General features: G+C 34.2%; 3 protein-coding genes across 3 annotated transcripts; 2 read left to right on the forward strand and 1 right to left on the reverse strand.

The window, feature by feature from the left end:
• The first annotated feature begins 1154 nt into the window (after nt 1-1154).
• LOC120637065 (protein artichoke) lies at nt 1155-7278 on the forward strand. Its single transcript, XM_039908668.1, has 3 exons — nt 1155-1297; nt 3064-5687; nt 5780-7278. Exons 1-3 carry the CDS (start codon nt 1155-1157, stop codon nt 7276-7278), a joined length of 4266 nt encoding a protein of 1421 aa, XP_039764602.1.
• A 116-nt stretch (nt 7279-7394) lies between these two features.
• On the reverse strand, nt 7395-8478 carry LOC120637068 (inosine triphosphate pyrophosphatase). The gene has a single exon (XM_039908671.1). The coding sequence runs from the start codon at nt 8143-8145 to the stop codon at nt 7561-7563; it is 585 nt and encodes a 194-aa protein (XP_039764605.1). The 5' UTR covers nt 8146-8478; the 3' UTR covers nt 7395-7560.
• A 2296-nt stretch (nt 8479-10774) lies between these two features.
• On the forward strand, nt 10775-13539 carry LOC120637067 (26S proteasome non-ATPase regulatory subunit 7). Its single transcript, XM_039908670.1, has 2 exons — nt 10775-11114; nt 12664-13539. Exons 1-2 carry the CDS (start codon nt 10940-10942, stop codon nt 13467-13469), a joined length of 981 nt encoding a protein of 326 aa, XP_039764604.1. The 5' UTR covers nt 10775-10939; the 3' UTR covers nt 13470-13539.
• Nucleotides 13540-13579: the final 40 nt, after the last annotated feature.

A 13579-nucleotide genomic window follows, 5' to 3' on the forward strand; every position in this document is an offset into this window, starting at 1 on the left:
CGTCTTATTACAAGATTCTTGCTTGAATGCGCGTTTCGATTGGTCGCACGTTGAACGTCGCTAAGGACGCAGGTTTGATTGTGTGTGCGAGGGCAAGGAAAATTGTTGGATATTATACATTAGGCAATCTCTCCAGTAAGGATGTGTGAGGCCAGGAAAATGTTGCATGTTTTGCATTAGGCTTTTTTCCAATAAGGATGTGCGACAAGGGAAATGATCGGGCTTTCTGTCCTCAAACTATTTGTGACGAATGTTGGACCTTTAACAGTAGGCTGTCCCCCAATAGGAATATGTGAGGCAACGAAGTGGGGCGAACATGCGATGGGGCGAAGCAACTATTATTTATCTATTCTCTGAGCAAAGTAAGCTTTGACGAGTTTTACTACTAGGTAGGTCAGTGGTTTATTGAATTGATTGCTCCAAATGTAATAGTCAGGATGTTAGTCAGTTTTTTTAGTAAATTTTATTCAATAGTTTTATTGCGTAAGTGTAACCTTTGCAACAATTGCAGATAATAAGAACAATGGCAAAGTAGTGAAAGTGCACCTAAACTTAAAGTAAGTACGTATCTACCACCCGGCTATTGTCTTTGTTTATTGTTTCATAGACCTTCACGCAACTGAACAATTAAATCTATTCTTTGAAATACAGGAAATAGTAAAAATAATAGTTCCTTGCACCCTTAACGCCTTTTGTTAATAATCTGAAAATTAACTATACAGTTGGTACCTATACCTACTTCAAAGTACAGTTAGATATCCAAATGAACTATAAACCATACCATACCATAGTTTAGTTTAGGGCCTCTTATCTCATAGAAATAAAACGGCAAAATGGTAGACATAATTATTTTCTCATGGGACGCGTACCTATACCTACTTCCACTGCTTTCTTCAGTATAAGAGTAGCAGAGGCTAAAAGATTTATTTTCTAAGAGTTCCGAAGTTCTAAAGAATTGTAATCTGGCTCTCTCTCTATCTGACTAAGGTAGGTATTAATAACGTTTGTTTCGATTAGACGAATAGAAAAAAAGATATAGATACAAAAAAAAATACAAACAATCTTCTTTTGTTTCCAGGCAACAGTAGGTACCATAAACAACAGTGAAGTCAAGAATTACGATCCAATGATGCTACAATGACACTCAATGAGGAATGGATTTCAGCAAGGAATATACATTATTATGGCTATTGTTACTTATATTCCCTTCTCTTTCGAAACAACAAGCAACATGTCCGTCACCAGAGTCCATACTCCCTTGCATATGCACACACCGGCAAGAAGATGCACAAATTTGGTAAGTAATTATTATTTATTTATTATTATTTATTTATTTATATTCTTATTCTAACACTATCATTACAGAATACTTAAACCTAATGCGATAGTGTAGCTTTTTTTTTTTTTACATAATCTTAACATTATAATATTTAATTACCTATTCGGGTAACAAATAACCCACATTGCGATCCTCGTGAATTCACTCAGAGCGCAACGATACAAATCACATTGCTCTGATATGACATTGAGGATGCGGAGGGCGCGCGTCATTGGTGCCTCTTTTAATAAATTTGTCCGCCCAATCGGTGCTTCCAGCAGTGTCGGCCGTCGCCTCCGCCTCACATACCCCTCGGGGACACACAACCTTACTTGCATTAGCACGTCCGGACTCCGGATTGTGTGTCCTACCTCGCATTACCTCTACAATATAAGCCACGAGTGTAAATTCCCTCCGTGCTCTCAGCTCTTTGTAACCCACCATGCCTAGTACAAATAATGTCGGACACATAAGGGGATAGAACTGAATTATTATCATATACATAGGTCATTGTTTAACAAGCAGTAATAGCGTAGTGGTTCGGCTACCTTTCCCCTGAAGGAGCGAGTTCGATTCCGCCCATTTCCACTCCAGCTTTGCAACTCACTGAGCTATGCTGGTAACTCTGGTTATTCTATGGATCTCCTAGTTTCTGACCCCGCACAGGTAAACGCAGCGTTGGTCGGCCCCCAACGAGTCAGACAGACGACATCAAACGAGTCGCTTTACAAAGGCTCCCGCCTTTGTAAACAAGCGGCCCAGGACCGTGGATTTTGGAACTCTCTACGAAAGACCTATGTCCAGCAGTGGACTTCAATCGGATGAAGTGATGCTGATGGTGAATTCAATTTTTAGAGTTATGTGGGTTTTTAATTTATGCTATTAAAATATCAAGGGGACAAGGAAAACATCGTGAGGATACCTACATGCTTGAGAGTTCTCCATAACGTACTCTAAGGTATGTGAAGTCTACAACCCGAACTTGGCCAGCGTGATGGACTACTGCCTAAATCCTTCTCATTCGGAGGGGAGACCCGTGACTCGTAGTGGGTTATTAATGGGTTGATAATGATAATAATGGAAAACGGATCCATGCAACGACAACTTTTTTTTTAATAATAGTAGCTTCATTTATCAAAAATGTTTTGCACGCCTCATAAGCGAAGCGTTGAGGTGGGTATCACTGTCAGTTTACGCACACCGAGTGATTCTCCAACTTAAAATGTCACTTTTTTATTCTTTATTGCTTTTATATGAGTGAATATAAATAAACAAATGTTGAGAAAAAACACTATTTTTAACACTCGTGCTATTTTTAAATATCTTTTTATTATTTAAACTAATTAAAACATTTTTTAAAAAAAGTTCTGTCTAGCACGTCCGTGAGTCTGTATGTGCGGATCCCGTACCTTGTGGTCACGATAATGAGCGAAATACTTCACTTATCGAGTTGGTTTTTTTTTATAGGCTTCAGTATTTTGAGGAATAGAAGCCTATTACTTTTCACGGTATAATTAGATTCAAACTACATCACAATTATTATTTACAAAAAATCTCAATTTTATTGTAATGAATAAGATTAGGTGTGCACTTTTGGATTTTACAATTTGTTATTTTAAATGTGTCGATACCCAGTTACTTGGATTGTGGTCACATTGTATGTCATCGGGGTAATATCTAACTATGCTAAGAATAATTTTAGCAATACTGAATAACTCTCTGAATATTTTTCTTTTCACTTTTAGGTGCACACACAGCGACTTGATGCAAGTGGTCAAAGGGATACAAAAAATCGGAGAACTCATAAGAAAACCAATAGATGAAATTATAATTGAAAATAATTATTTACCATCTTTACCAGGAAAGCTATTTCAAAGTGTGAAGATATTAAGACTAATGCTACGGCATAATGGTTTAGAACGTGTATCAGCAGCATGGTTGGAATCTCAAGAAACCAACCTACTAGAAATATTTATAGTGGAAAACGATCTGAAGAGCATTCCATCAGAAAGTCTTCTCAAGTTACAAAATTTACAAGCTCTCACAATACAGTCACAAAACTTGAAAAGAATAGCACCATTAATGAATATGCCAAAGCTGCGATACATACATATTCAATCGGAAAGTCTTAATAGTATACAAGAACATACTTTTCAGAATTTACCTAGTCTCGAGAAATTATTTATTCGCGGAAGTTTGACACTACAAACATTGAAAGAAAATGCTTTCTTTAATTTGCCCAAACTTAGAAAGCTAGATATTACGCACTGTGGAATAAACATTATTCACATGAGAGCATTATCTTTACTTCCCGAATTAAACGAATTATCTTTGAGCAATAATAGAATATCAGATGCCAGTATGGTTGGAAGGGCTACGAGGGACCTGCCAGCACTCTCTGTTTTAAATTTAAATCATAACATAATAAGTAAACTTAATGAAGGAGCATTTGTTGATCAACCTATGTTAGAGACCCTGTTTTTATCAAATAACAAAATAAACATAATTCATCACGGAGCCTTTCACAGAGTACCAAAGTTAAGAGTGGTAGATTTAAATTATAACGAAATAATTAGAATACATCCTGAATCATTTTTGCAACAATCTGGCAGTGGTGTTGAAGAGTTATCACTTATTGGAAACAAAATTATGCACATATCGGAGTTTCGAGCCCTACTCGATGCTTTGCCTCGATTAAGATATTTGGATATGAGCAGCAATTTGTTGCGAGAAATTCCAAGAGGTGCACTAAGGGGGCATCCCAGTTTAGAGCGACTACATTTAAACAAGAATAGCATCAAACTAATAGATGCAGATGCATTTGTAGCGATGCCTGCTTTGAGAGAATTGCATTTAAAGAATAACTCCTTAAACGACATGAATCAGGGTCCATTTTGGAATTTACCTTCCTTAAAGGGTTTAGATTTATCACAAAATTATTTTAGACGCTTACAACCGAAGCTGTTATATAATCTACCTGCTTTAAGAAGATTTGATATGAGTAAAAATCAATTAACAATAATAGATCCAATTACTTTCATGGAAACTCCATTGCTAGAACATATTAACATATCTGGAAACTCTCTTGTATCTGTACATCCAGCAACTTTTAGAAATTTACCAAGTTTATACGAATTAGATGCCAGTTCCAATAGACTAATAGAATTCGTACCTGGATTACCAAGAGGCTTAGAACAACTATATTTACAAAGAAATCAAATTACAAATTTACCGACATCGCCTTCTCCAGATATAGATTTACCCTCTTTGAGATCTCTTGACATTTCAAACAATGGTATTCAAAAGTTACCTTACTCTGGCATGAAAACTCTACATAATTTACGAAGACTCTACATGAGACGAAATGGACTTAGGCAAATCGAAGTAACAACGTTTAGTGATTTAGAACGCTTAGAAATACTTGATATTAGCGACAACCAAATTATAAGCGTACACCCAAAAAGTTTCAGCAAACTTGGAAATCTTAAGGAAGTAAATTTACGAGGAAATAATATTGAAAGCTTTGAATTTATAACAATTGAAAATAATGGTGCATTGTCTGCTATTGACTTTAGCAAAAATAAACTAAAAAGTATTAGTCCTAATCTAGTGACTAGAGGGTTAGATGTGGAAGTATTAAATATATCATCTAACAATCTTCACGAACTGCCAAACACGTTGAACATGTTATCTAAATTAAAAGTGTTAGATGCAAGTCACAATTATATTAAGCATTTCGATGGTAATATTATTAATAAAGTACAGACATTAGCTGAAATAAAAATGCACAGTAATAAAATAGTAGAGTTAGGTACGGGAAGTTTCAAAGATTTAAAAAATTTAGAGACAATCGATTTAGAAAATAATCAATTAGAAATAATTCATCCAATGGCTATAGCAAGTCTTCCCAGGTTAACCTCAATATATTTAAGTAGAAATCATATCATTGATCTACCAGATCGAACATTTTCAAACCTTCCAAAGCTAAGAATCATTGAAATGCAAGGCAATAGAATACAGTTCATTTCGATGCGTGCATTTGACAATATACCACTAGTACAATACCTAAATCTAAGTAATAATCAGCTTTCTAATTTAGAAAATTTAGGCATAAAACAACTTATTTCTTTGGAAGTGCTGGATTTGAGTTTGAACAAAATAACTAAAATTACCAAAGAATCGTTTCAGTACATGGAATGGCTAGTGGAGCTAAATTTAGATAATAATCATATATGCCATATAACTAATCAGCCTTTTGACTTCATGCCAAGGTTGAAGGTTTTATCTTTGCGTCATAATAAATTAACATCTGTACAGGAAAATAACTTTGCGAAGTTAAGAAACAATATAGCCATTTTTGATATTGATGGTAAGTAGTGTAGTGTAACTAACTGTTACACAAAGATCAAGGCCCATCTTCTCAATCAACTTTCTTTACTTAAATTATTGTTTCTTTTACAGATAATCCACTTGTTTGTAACTGTGCAATTATTTGGTTAAAAGCATGGTTGTCAGAATCTTCTTCCCTTGGCCCAAAATGTGCGGATGGAACATACGTGAAAGGTATGCCATTTTCCAAGACTGATTGCATAAACACGCCTATTCATGTTCCAAACATGAAATCTTGTGTCACATTTGAAAACGAAGCATTATTACCAAATTTAGCAACATCTCAAGTTTTTTCATCATTGGATAAAATTAAAGATTACGAGACCCGTATAAAAAATAATTATCAGGAAAATAATTTAAGCAATCGACCATTACCAGAAGAATCTGATTACTTCTATGATGAATATGTGGACTATCCCTATAATGAAACAATACTAGAAAATATGAATGATGAAGCCAATAAGACTGATAAATCTAATAATCATTTTGGAAACATACCAAAAGTAAGTGCTCCAATAAAAAATGCAACAAATACAAAAACTGGCATTGCTTTAAAAGTACCTGTACCAACTAGTGGTTTTACTTTTTTTGGGGTTCCTCTACCTTCAATCGATATGGGTAAGTTATTGAACACTGGCCGTAAAATAGATTGGTCAGATAACAGAAACAATCAACAAAATACCAAAAAGTATCAAGTCACTGAGCCTCCAAAATTTGAAACTGGTGGATTTTCACCAATGCTTCCAACTACATCACATGGCTTCATGCCAATAGTAAATCCAACGATTTCTCATTCAATGGTAGGAAATGAAGTTTCATTAACTAAAAGCAATATTGAAAAAGTTGGACAAAGTGTCTTAGCTGTAGATAATAGCCCTCCAAACAGAACAATTCAAAACAGCACAACACACAAAAAAACGAAGAGTGAAATACATGAACTTGAAGCATATCATGGTGATGACAACAGTACACACATAGCATACAATAGAACCAAAAATGTAGAAGAGCAGAATAGTGATCCAATAAATATAAAAAAATATAATCTTATGGAATCTAACATGACTATCACTCAAGCAACAGAGAAAGAAGGAATCATAACAACAGATACAAGCAATGACATGTCTCTACAGGGATGGCTTGACACTAGTAGTACCACGGAGACACCAAAACCACTGATAAAAAAGCATATAGAAACTCAATCAAGCCAAAAACAGCCTACAGCACTTTCTGCCATCCTTTTACCAACTCATGAAGATTTAGTTAAAAACCACAGCAGAGCAGCAACAATTACAAAAGTTAATATGCCACATGCAGAGCATTATGATCTTCATAGCAATTTTGCACCAGTTATTAACCGGGAAGGTAAAACTAGATTTTCTGAAGGTATTGATACCGACAGTACATATACCAAGACAAAGAGAATAGATGATCATGAATGGTATTACAAAAACTATAACAAAACTAACCTAGATCCCTATGTTGCACCTGGTATCCAAACTTCTTGTAGTTGTAAAATTGTATCACATTATAATGCTATAGTACTGTTAGTAACATTATATTTAGTATTGTAAGCTACTGTAAATATTTAATTAAAAATGCAAAAATAAAAAATAAAAAAAAATTTCACTTAATTGCTTTTTATTCATAATATTACTCAGAAATAGACCAATATCAAATTATTATTTTAAATATTATCTTGAGTTGGGTAGGCACAGAAAAAAAAAATTGTATGACTTGTATAATGAATATAGCGAATCTTGATGATCATTGTATTTATACGTTTTTCTGTAATTTGCAATCAATTTTTATTTTGTCTCCCTACCCAGACTACACACAATTTCATAGAAAAAATATTAAAGTTCATTTTTTAAGAAATGATTCCTTAATTTATCTAAAGCTTTATACCTATGAGATATTTTGTTTTTCTCCTCTTTTGGTAGTTCACCATAAGTTTTATCATAGCCTTCAGGTTGAAAAATGCAGTCCCATCCAAAATCTCTGCTACCCCTTGGAGAAACAATTGTGCCCTTAGTGATACCTTGGAAAAGTACCACTTCTGAGCTATCACCAAAACCAGAACAGTATGCAAAGGTACAAACTGCTTCTGCTGATTTATCCTCCCACCCAGTAAGCATCTTATGCAAGCCTTCAGGTTTAATCTTGTCCAAAAACCATTTAATATATGGGCCGGGAAGTCCACTCAACGCATTGAAACAAAGACTTGTGTCTTCAATAAATACAGGCCTTCTTAAATTGCTGGCTGCTTCTTGACATTTTTTTATTGAAACCTCATCTATTTCACCCTGTAACTCTGGTAAATCTAACTTATGATTTACCACTTCAAATGGGAAATCATGGCCCAATATAGCTCTTACCTCTTCTAATTTTTTCACATTTCCCGTGACGAATGTGAGAGTCTTGTGACCCATTTTTAACATATATATCTTTTATAGATTATTGTCCTGATTTTCAACTTATGTATATTCTACTTGTCGGTTTCTATACTTCAATTGATGGCCCCTACTACTGCTTTAACTATATATGTTTGTAGGGTCTATGACTCTGATTTTCTTCTTAAAAATTACTGAGAGTTTTGTTGTATGTGATTTAATCAAATATTTTTAAATTCGAGCCAGCCACAAACCAGTAAATAAGCCACACATCCGAATTCCAAGCTCAATTTTATCCTGCAATCTGCAGTCTGCACAGTGCACGTTGTCAGCTGGGGATAAAAATATCTGACATCTGTGTTGATTTGTGGTTTGTAGTTGACACTGACAGCACGTTGACAACGCTTTGGCTACACCAATAGACCACAGACTTATAACACTCACTGCTAGATTTAGAAATTAAACAAGAAATATGGTGTAGTCAGAGAACGAAAAAAGCATAGAAGCATTTCTCGTACTCAAAAATAGCGTAACGGAAACTATCCCGTGGTGGGAGGGGCTTATAAACTGTACCGCAAACGAATCTAGTTGACTCGCGACATTCGTGCGTAGTGGCGGCTAAACGAATTGCGTAAAACTATATTTTAATAATTCAAAATGCCTTCATGTGTTGTGAAATGGTGTCGAAATCATACGGATCAATCACCACAAGGATAGTGGAATAACTTTTCACGTGTAAGTACACCGATAACTATACTAAAATGTAAATAATTACAATAACGTATTATCCTTATGGATGGTGTTATGCCATAATATGTAGTTAAGTAATTATAATACAATTGTTTCGACTCAGATAGTATTTATTACATACTTTTAATTTTTGCTTTTAATGGGATAGCGGTATACAAAACTAACTGCATTTAATTTACAATGCTCAGATGTAATTATTTTTTGAAAATATAGTATTTTTTTTTTAACTTTTGTAATTATATCGTTTTTCAAAATTATTAGTGACTAATAATATGATTTTCTTATTTGATTTTCTTTTTTGTTATTTAGATTCCCACAAAACCCTTGTCGAAAAGAACAATGGGTAAAAGCTGTTCAGTTAGAGAGACAAGAAAATGATTGGATGCCTAGCAAAAGCTCGAGAATATGTTCCATTCATTTTAGAGATGGTGATTTTTATCTGTCAAAGAAGGGATTCAGAATGATTAAAAAAGTCGCTACACCTAGTTTTACTGTAAGTATTTAAAAATATATTTATATATTTAAGTATGTATTAAAAATTTAGTCTGAGATGATGCTTTTAATTTGGTATGGTCGAGATAATTATTTTTTGTTTTTATAGTGTTAAGTGTATTTTGTGGTATTTAGATAAATTATTTTCTCTTGTTAAATTAACTCTACTCAATAGTCAACAATGATTCTTTGTTAACCTTCTCTTCAACCTTTACAAAACTACCGCCACTAGATGGCGCTTTAAATAATTTGGTTTTTAATTTTATTCTTCTACAAGTATTATAAATAATCTAATAAATGTTTATGTAAATAAAAGGTAGATTATTTTAAGAAATGTTATAGATATATTTTACAATGATTAATTACAAATGTTTATCTGTACCGTTGCATATAGGTGAAATAGGTCAAACTTCTTTGGATTATATTTATAAAATGCTCAATATGAATTCGAATCAAAATATAAAATAATTTTAGCTTGTACACGTATGTTGAAGTCGGGCGGGCCTAAATAGAAACAATGAAACCGATGCGGTACACTGGCCGGAATTCGTGTACAAACATGTACCAACTAAAATTATTTTATACTTTTAAAGTGTTTGTAGTCAGTTTTGTAAATTTAAAAGCGGCAACGTTTGATGAAAAGTGTATAATCTCCAGGGTACAAGCTATAAAGGCCTTCCTTCATCAAGATCGGTGCAGTGGTTGAGCCGAACATAGGTAACAAACAAACAGACACACTTTCTCATTCATAATAATAGAATGTTGTTAATAGAGTGCATTTAGTTTGGAGTAAATCGGCGTTTATTATGACGCTATTTTAATCTAATTTATTTTGCTTTCCTTTTTGCATAAAATCATCCAACGATTCCAGAGACTGCTGATTGGTCCTGCGGAGCCGCGGCACTACGTAACTACCGGCCAATCACGCTTGGTCCCGTGTCGTACGACAAATAGAAGAACCTATTAAGAGCACTTTGCGACTCAAGTTTCTTCTTTTAAAGGGCGTGCGTTTATTGACTAATTGGTACTAGTTTCGAAAGACAATTTCTTAGAAACGCCTCTTCTATGCTTTTTTCGTTCGCTGGGTGTAGTATAATAAATCTGAAAATTTGAGGTCAACCTCCAGGGTTTTTATAAAAGACGGTGTTTATTCCGCGTAGGTAAAAAATACATGAACCTGAGTTAACGCCAAAAACAGATACAAACATAACCATTCTCTTGATCAGTTTAGAAAAGAAAAAAACGCTAGCTGTTTAAGTTTTTGGTGTCTAAGTAATATTCTTCTAAGAAAAAACACGTTGAAATAACCCAATGATTAACAGACAAAAAGTACCAATGCGGGCAGCACTGACTGTTTTATTTTAGCACAATTTTTATTTATTTATAGTAGTTGGTTGTTATCTGTACCCACTTTACCCATAGTGTAAAATAACTTTTTTATGATGACTGTCAAATTCCACTTTTGAGATACATACATGAACGCGAATTTGTGTGTCATTTCTTGAAAATAAAGAACCTATGTACTAAGCTTTAAAGTTAATTACCGTGTTTTAGCTTCTAACTTAAAACTTCTTGTACTGATTTAAGAATTCATACTAAAATGCCTAGTCAAGAAGTAGTCACCACCAAAGTTGTGGTTCATCCACTCGTACTTTTAAGTGTAGTGGATCATTTTAACCGAATGGGCAAAATTGGTAATCAAAAGCGTGTTGTTGGCGTTCTTCTCGGTTGCTGGAGGGCTAAGGGAGTTCTAGATGTCTCTAACAGTTTTGCAGGTTAGTAAAAAACCCGATTTCTTAAAACCCATACCTAGTTTCTTGGGGACCTCTACCTAGGTACCTAGGTTGTGTTTAAAAACAAAAACAAGTTCGTCTTCATTTTTCCTCCTTTGCTGCGTACAGGACATACAAACACATCTCATAACAATTCATTGCAAATGTTTGGAATACTTCAGAAAATTAGATGATTGATGATTTGATGATGTTATGATTTCAATCCTGAAGTGATATGTTGTGATGTCAGATTAAAGTACAGTTGTCATCCAGGCATCCCACCTCTTCTGGTAGGTGTCATATGAGGTAACTAATGGAATAACAGAACTGGCAGCAGTATCCTACCATTTGCCCAGCATGGTGATTACAGGAAAAGACTCATTGGAAAAAGCTTTTAGTCCAGCTGTGCACTGTTATAGACTATTGATTACAATATAGAAGTGAATCATAATAGGGTCTTATAGTCGTAAAAATGTAATAGGCCCGTTTTGACATTTGTGCAAGACCATAGAATGTAACTTGGAACGAAACTGAAAGAAACAAAAAAATAAAAATCAATTACATACAGTGTTTTAAAAAATACGTAAATTTTTTTGGGAAGTTAAATAATACGAAAGAATATATCGCGAGTATTCTTTTTGCGCTTACTTCATAGTAGCATGCAATTTAAAATTGTTGCGAAACGTTCCGAAAACAGTTACGTTCTCAGTCTTTTTTTTTTGTATACTAGAGCTGTAACCATTTTTTTTACTGAATATCGAAATGATATATTGTGTAGTTATTTTACTGCAACGAATGAGCTTGGTTCTCAAAATGGGTTCTAAATAATGAGTCTGAGTTGATGTATCTGACCAAGCGGCACATGACTGAAGCGTCCCCGCGCGCACTGCGCAGTTTTTCGTTCCTCATCTTGTAAAGTTGACTGTGCGCTCGTTTAAGTAAACAATATTGATATATATTGTTTACTTTTACGTTGACTATGGCTCTTCTATTTTGGACATTAATTTAAACATAGTGATTTGACTCAATTTTTGTGTTTGTTTTTATATAGTACTAACTCTGTTTCAACATGTTGAAAAGTGGACGTATAATCAACAGCCAGTTACGCGTATTGGTTGTGAAGTTAAAGGAATACTTTGAACGAACGAACACTTTACAATACATAATAATATCAATCCAGTACTGATACAAACTTGAATTGATTTATCGTGAGTATCGAGTACAGAGTCTTATGGTTCCATAACTAGTTACGTCGCGATGACAAATGTCAAAACGGGCCTATTATATTTTTACGACTATAATAGTATAGTAGTATTTCAAACAGTTAATAAAGGCATTTGTGTTGTAACCAACTCTGTAAAGTTTAAAGTTAAATTCCCTGATGAATATGTTTTGTGCAAAGTCATTGTAGACTGCCTAACATTTTAAATAACTTTGTAAAGAATATTGCCCAGCTTACAGTTTCATTAAAAGTATCCCTAACAGCTACCAATCATCTAGTTAAAATAAAATAGGTTGGCAATAATATTAAAAGAATATTTATATTTTACAGTTCCCTTTGATGAAGATGACAAAGATAAATCTGTCTGGTTCCTGGACCACGATTATTTGGAAAACATGTATGGTATGTTCAAGAAAGTAAATGCCCGTGAGAAGGTTGTGGGCTGGTACCACACTGGACCCAAACTGCATCAAAATGATGTTGCAATAAATGAGCTAATCAGGCGTTACTGTCCAAACTCTGTCCTCGTAATCATTGATGCTAAGCCGAAAGACTTAGGGTTGCCAACAGAAGCATATCAGGCAGTTGAAGAAGTCCATGATGACGGGAGCCCTACCACTAGGACTTTTGAACATGTGCCTAGCGAAATAGGTGCGGAAGAAGCAGAGGAAGTTGGGGTAGAACATCTCTTAAGAGATATTAAAGATACTACTGTTGGAAGTCTCTCTCAACGAGTCACAAACCAGCTTCTGGGTCTGAGGGGTCTTCACTCTCAATTAAGTGAAATCCGAGATTACCTAGTTCAAGTTGGTCAGGGGTCCTTGCCAATGAACCATCAGATTATATATCAACTGCAGGATATATTTAATCTTCTACCAGATATTACAAGTGACAACTTTGCCGATAATCTTTACATTAAAACCAATGATCAGTCCCTTGTAGTTTATTTAGCAGCCCTAGTAAGATCTATTATAGCTTTGCATAATCTTATCAATAACAAAATTACTAACAGAGATGCAGAAGAGGGAAAGAAAGATGAATCTAAGGACAAAAAAGAGAAGAAAGATGACAAAGAAGATAAGAAAGGAGATGAGAAAACAAAAGAAAAGAAAGAAAAAGATGAAAAGAAAAAGTAATTTAGAATCATCATTAGCTTAAGTTGTTTGTAATGCTGAATTATTTTAATAAATTGTATTTACTAATTTACATTAGTTTGATCATTTTAGACTAAATTTCAGGCTCACAG

Source organism: Pararge aegeria, chromosome 3, assembly GCF_905163445.1.
Source record: "Pararge aegeria chromosome 3, ilParAegt1.1, whole genome shotgun sequence".
NCBI lineage: Eukaryota > Metazoa > Arthropoda > Insecta > Lepidoptera > Nymphalidae > Pararge > Pararge aegeria.

Coding starts and splice junctions, on each gene's coding strand:
- LOC120637065 (XM_039908668.1), top strand. CDS start 1,155: ATGGATTTCAGCAAGGAATATACATTATTATGGCTATTGTTACTTATA. Junction 1,298..3,063: donor CAAGAAGATGCACAAATTTG/GTAAGTAATTAT, acceptor TTTCACTTTTAG/GTGCACACACAGCGACTTGA. Junction 5,688..5,779: donor AGCCATTTTTGATATTGATG/GTAAGTAGTGTA, acceptor TTTCTTTTACAG/ATAATCCACTTGTTTGTAAC.
- LOC120637068 (XM_039908671.1), bottom strand. CDS start 8,145: ATGTTAAAAATGGGTCACAAGACTCTCACATTCGTCACGGGAAATGTG.
- LOC120637067 (XM_039908670.1), top strand. CDS start 10,940: ATGCCTAGTCAAGAAGTAGTCACCACCAAAGTTGTGGTTCATCCACTC. Junction 11,115..12,663: donor TGTCTCTAACAGTTTTGCAG/GTTAGTAAAAAA, acceptor TATATTTTACAG/TTCCCTTTGATGAAGATGAC.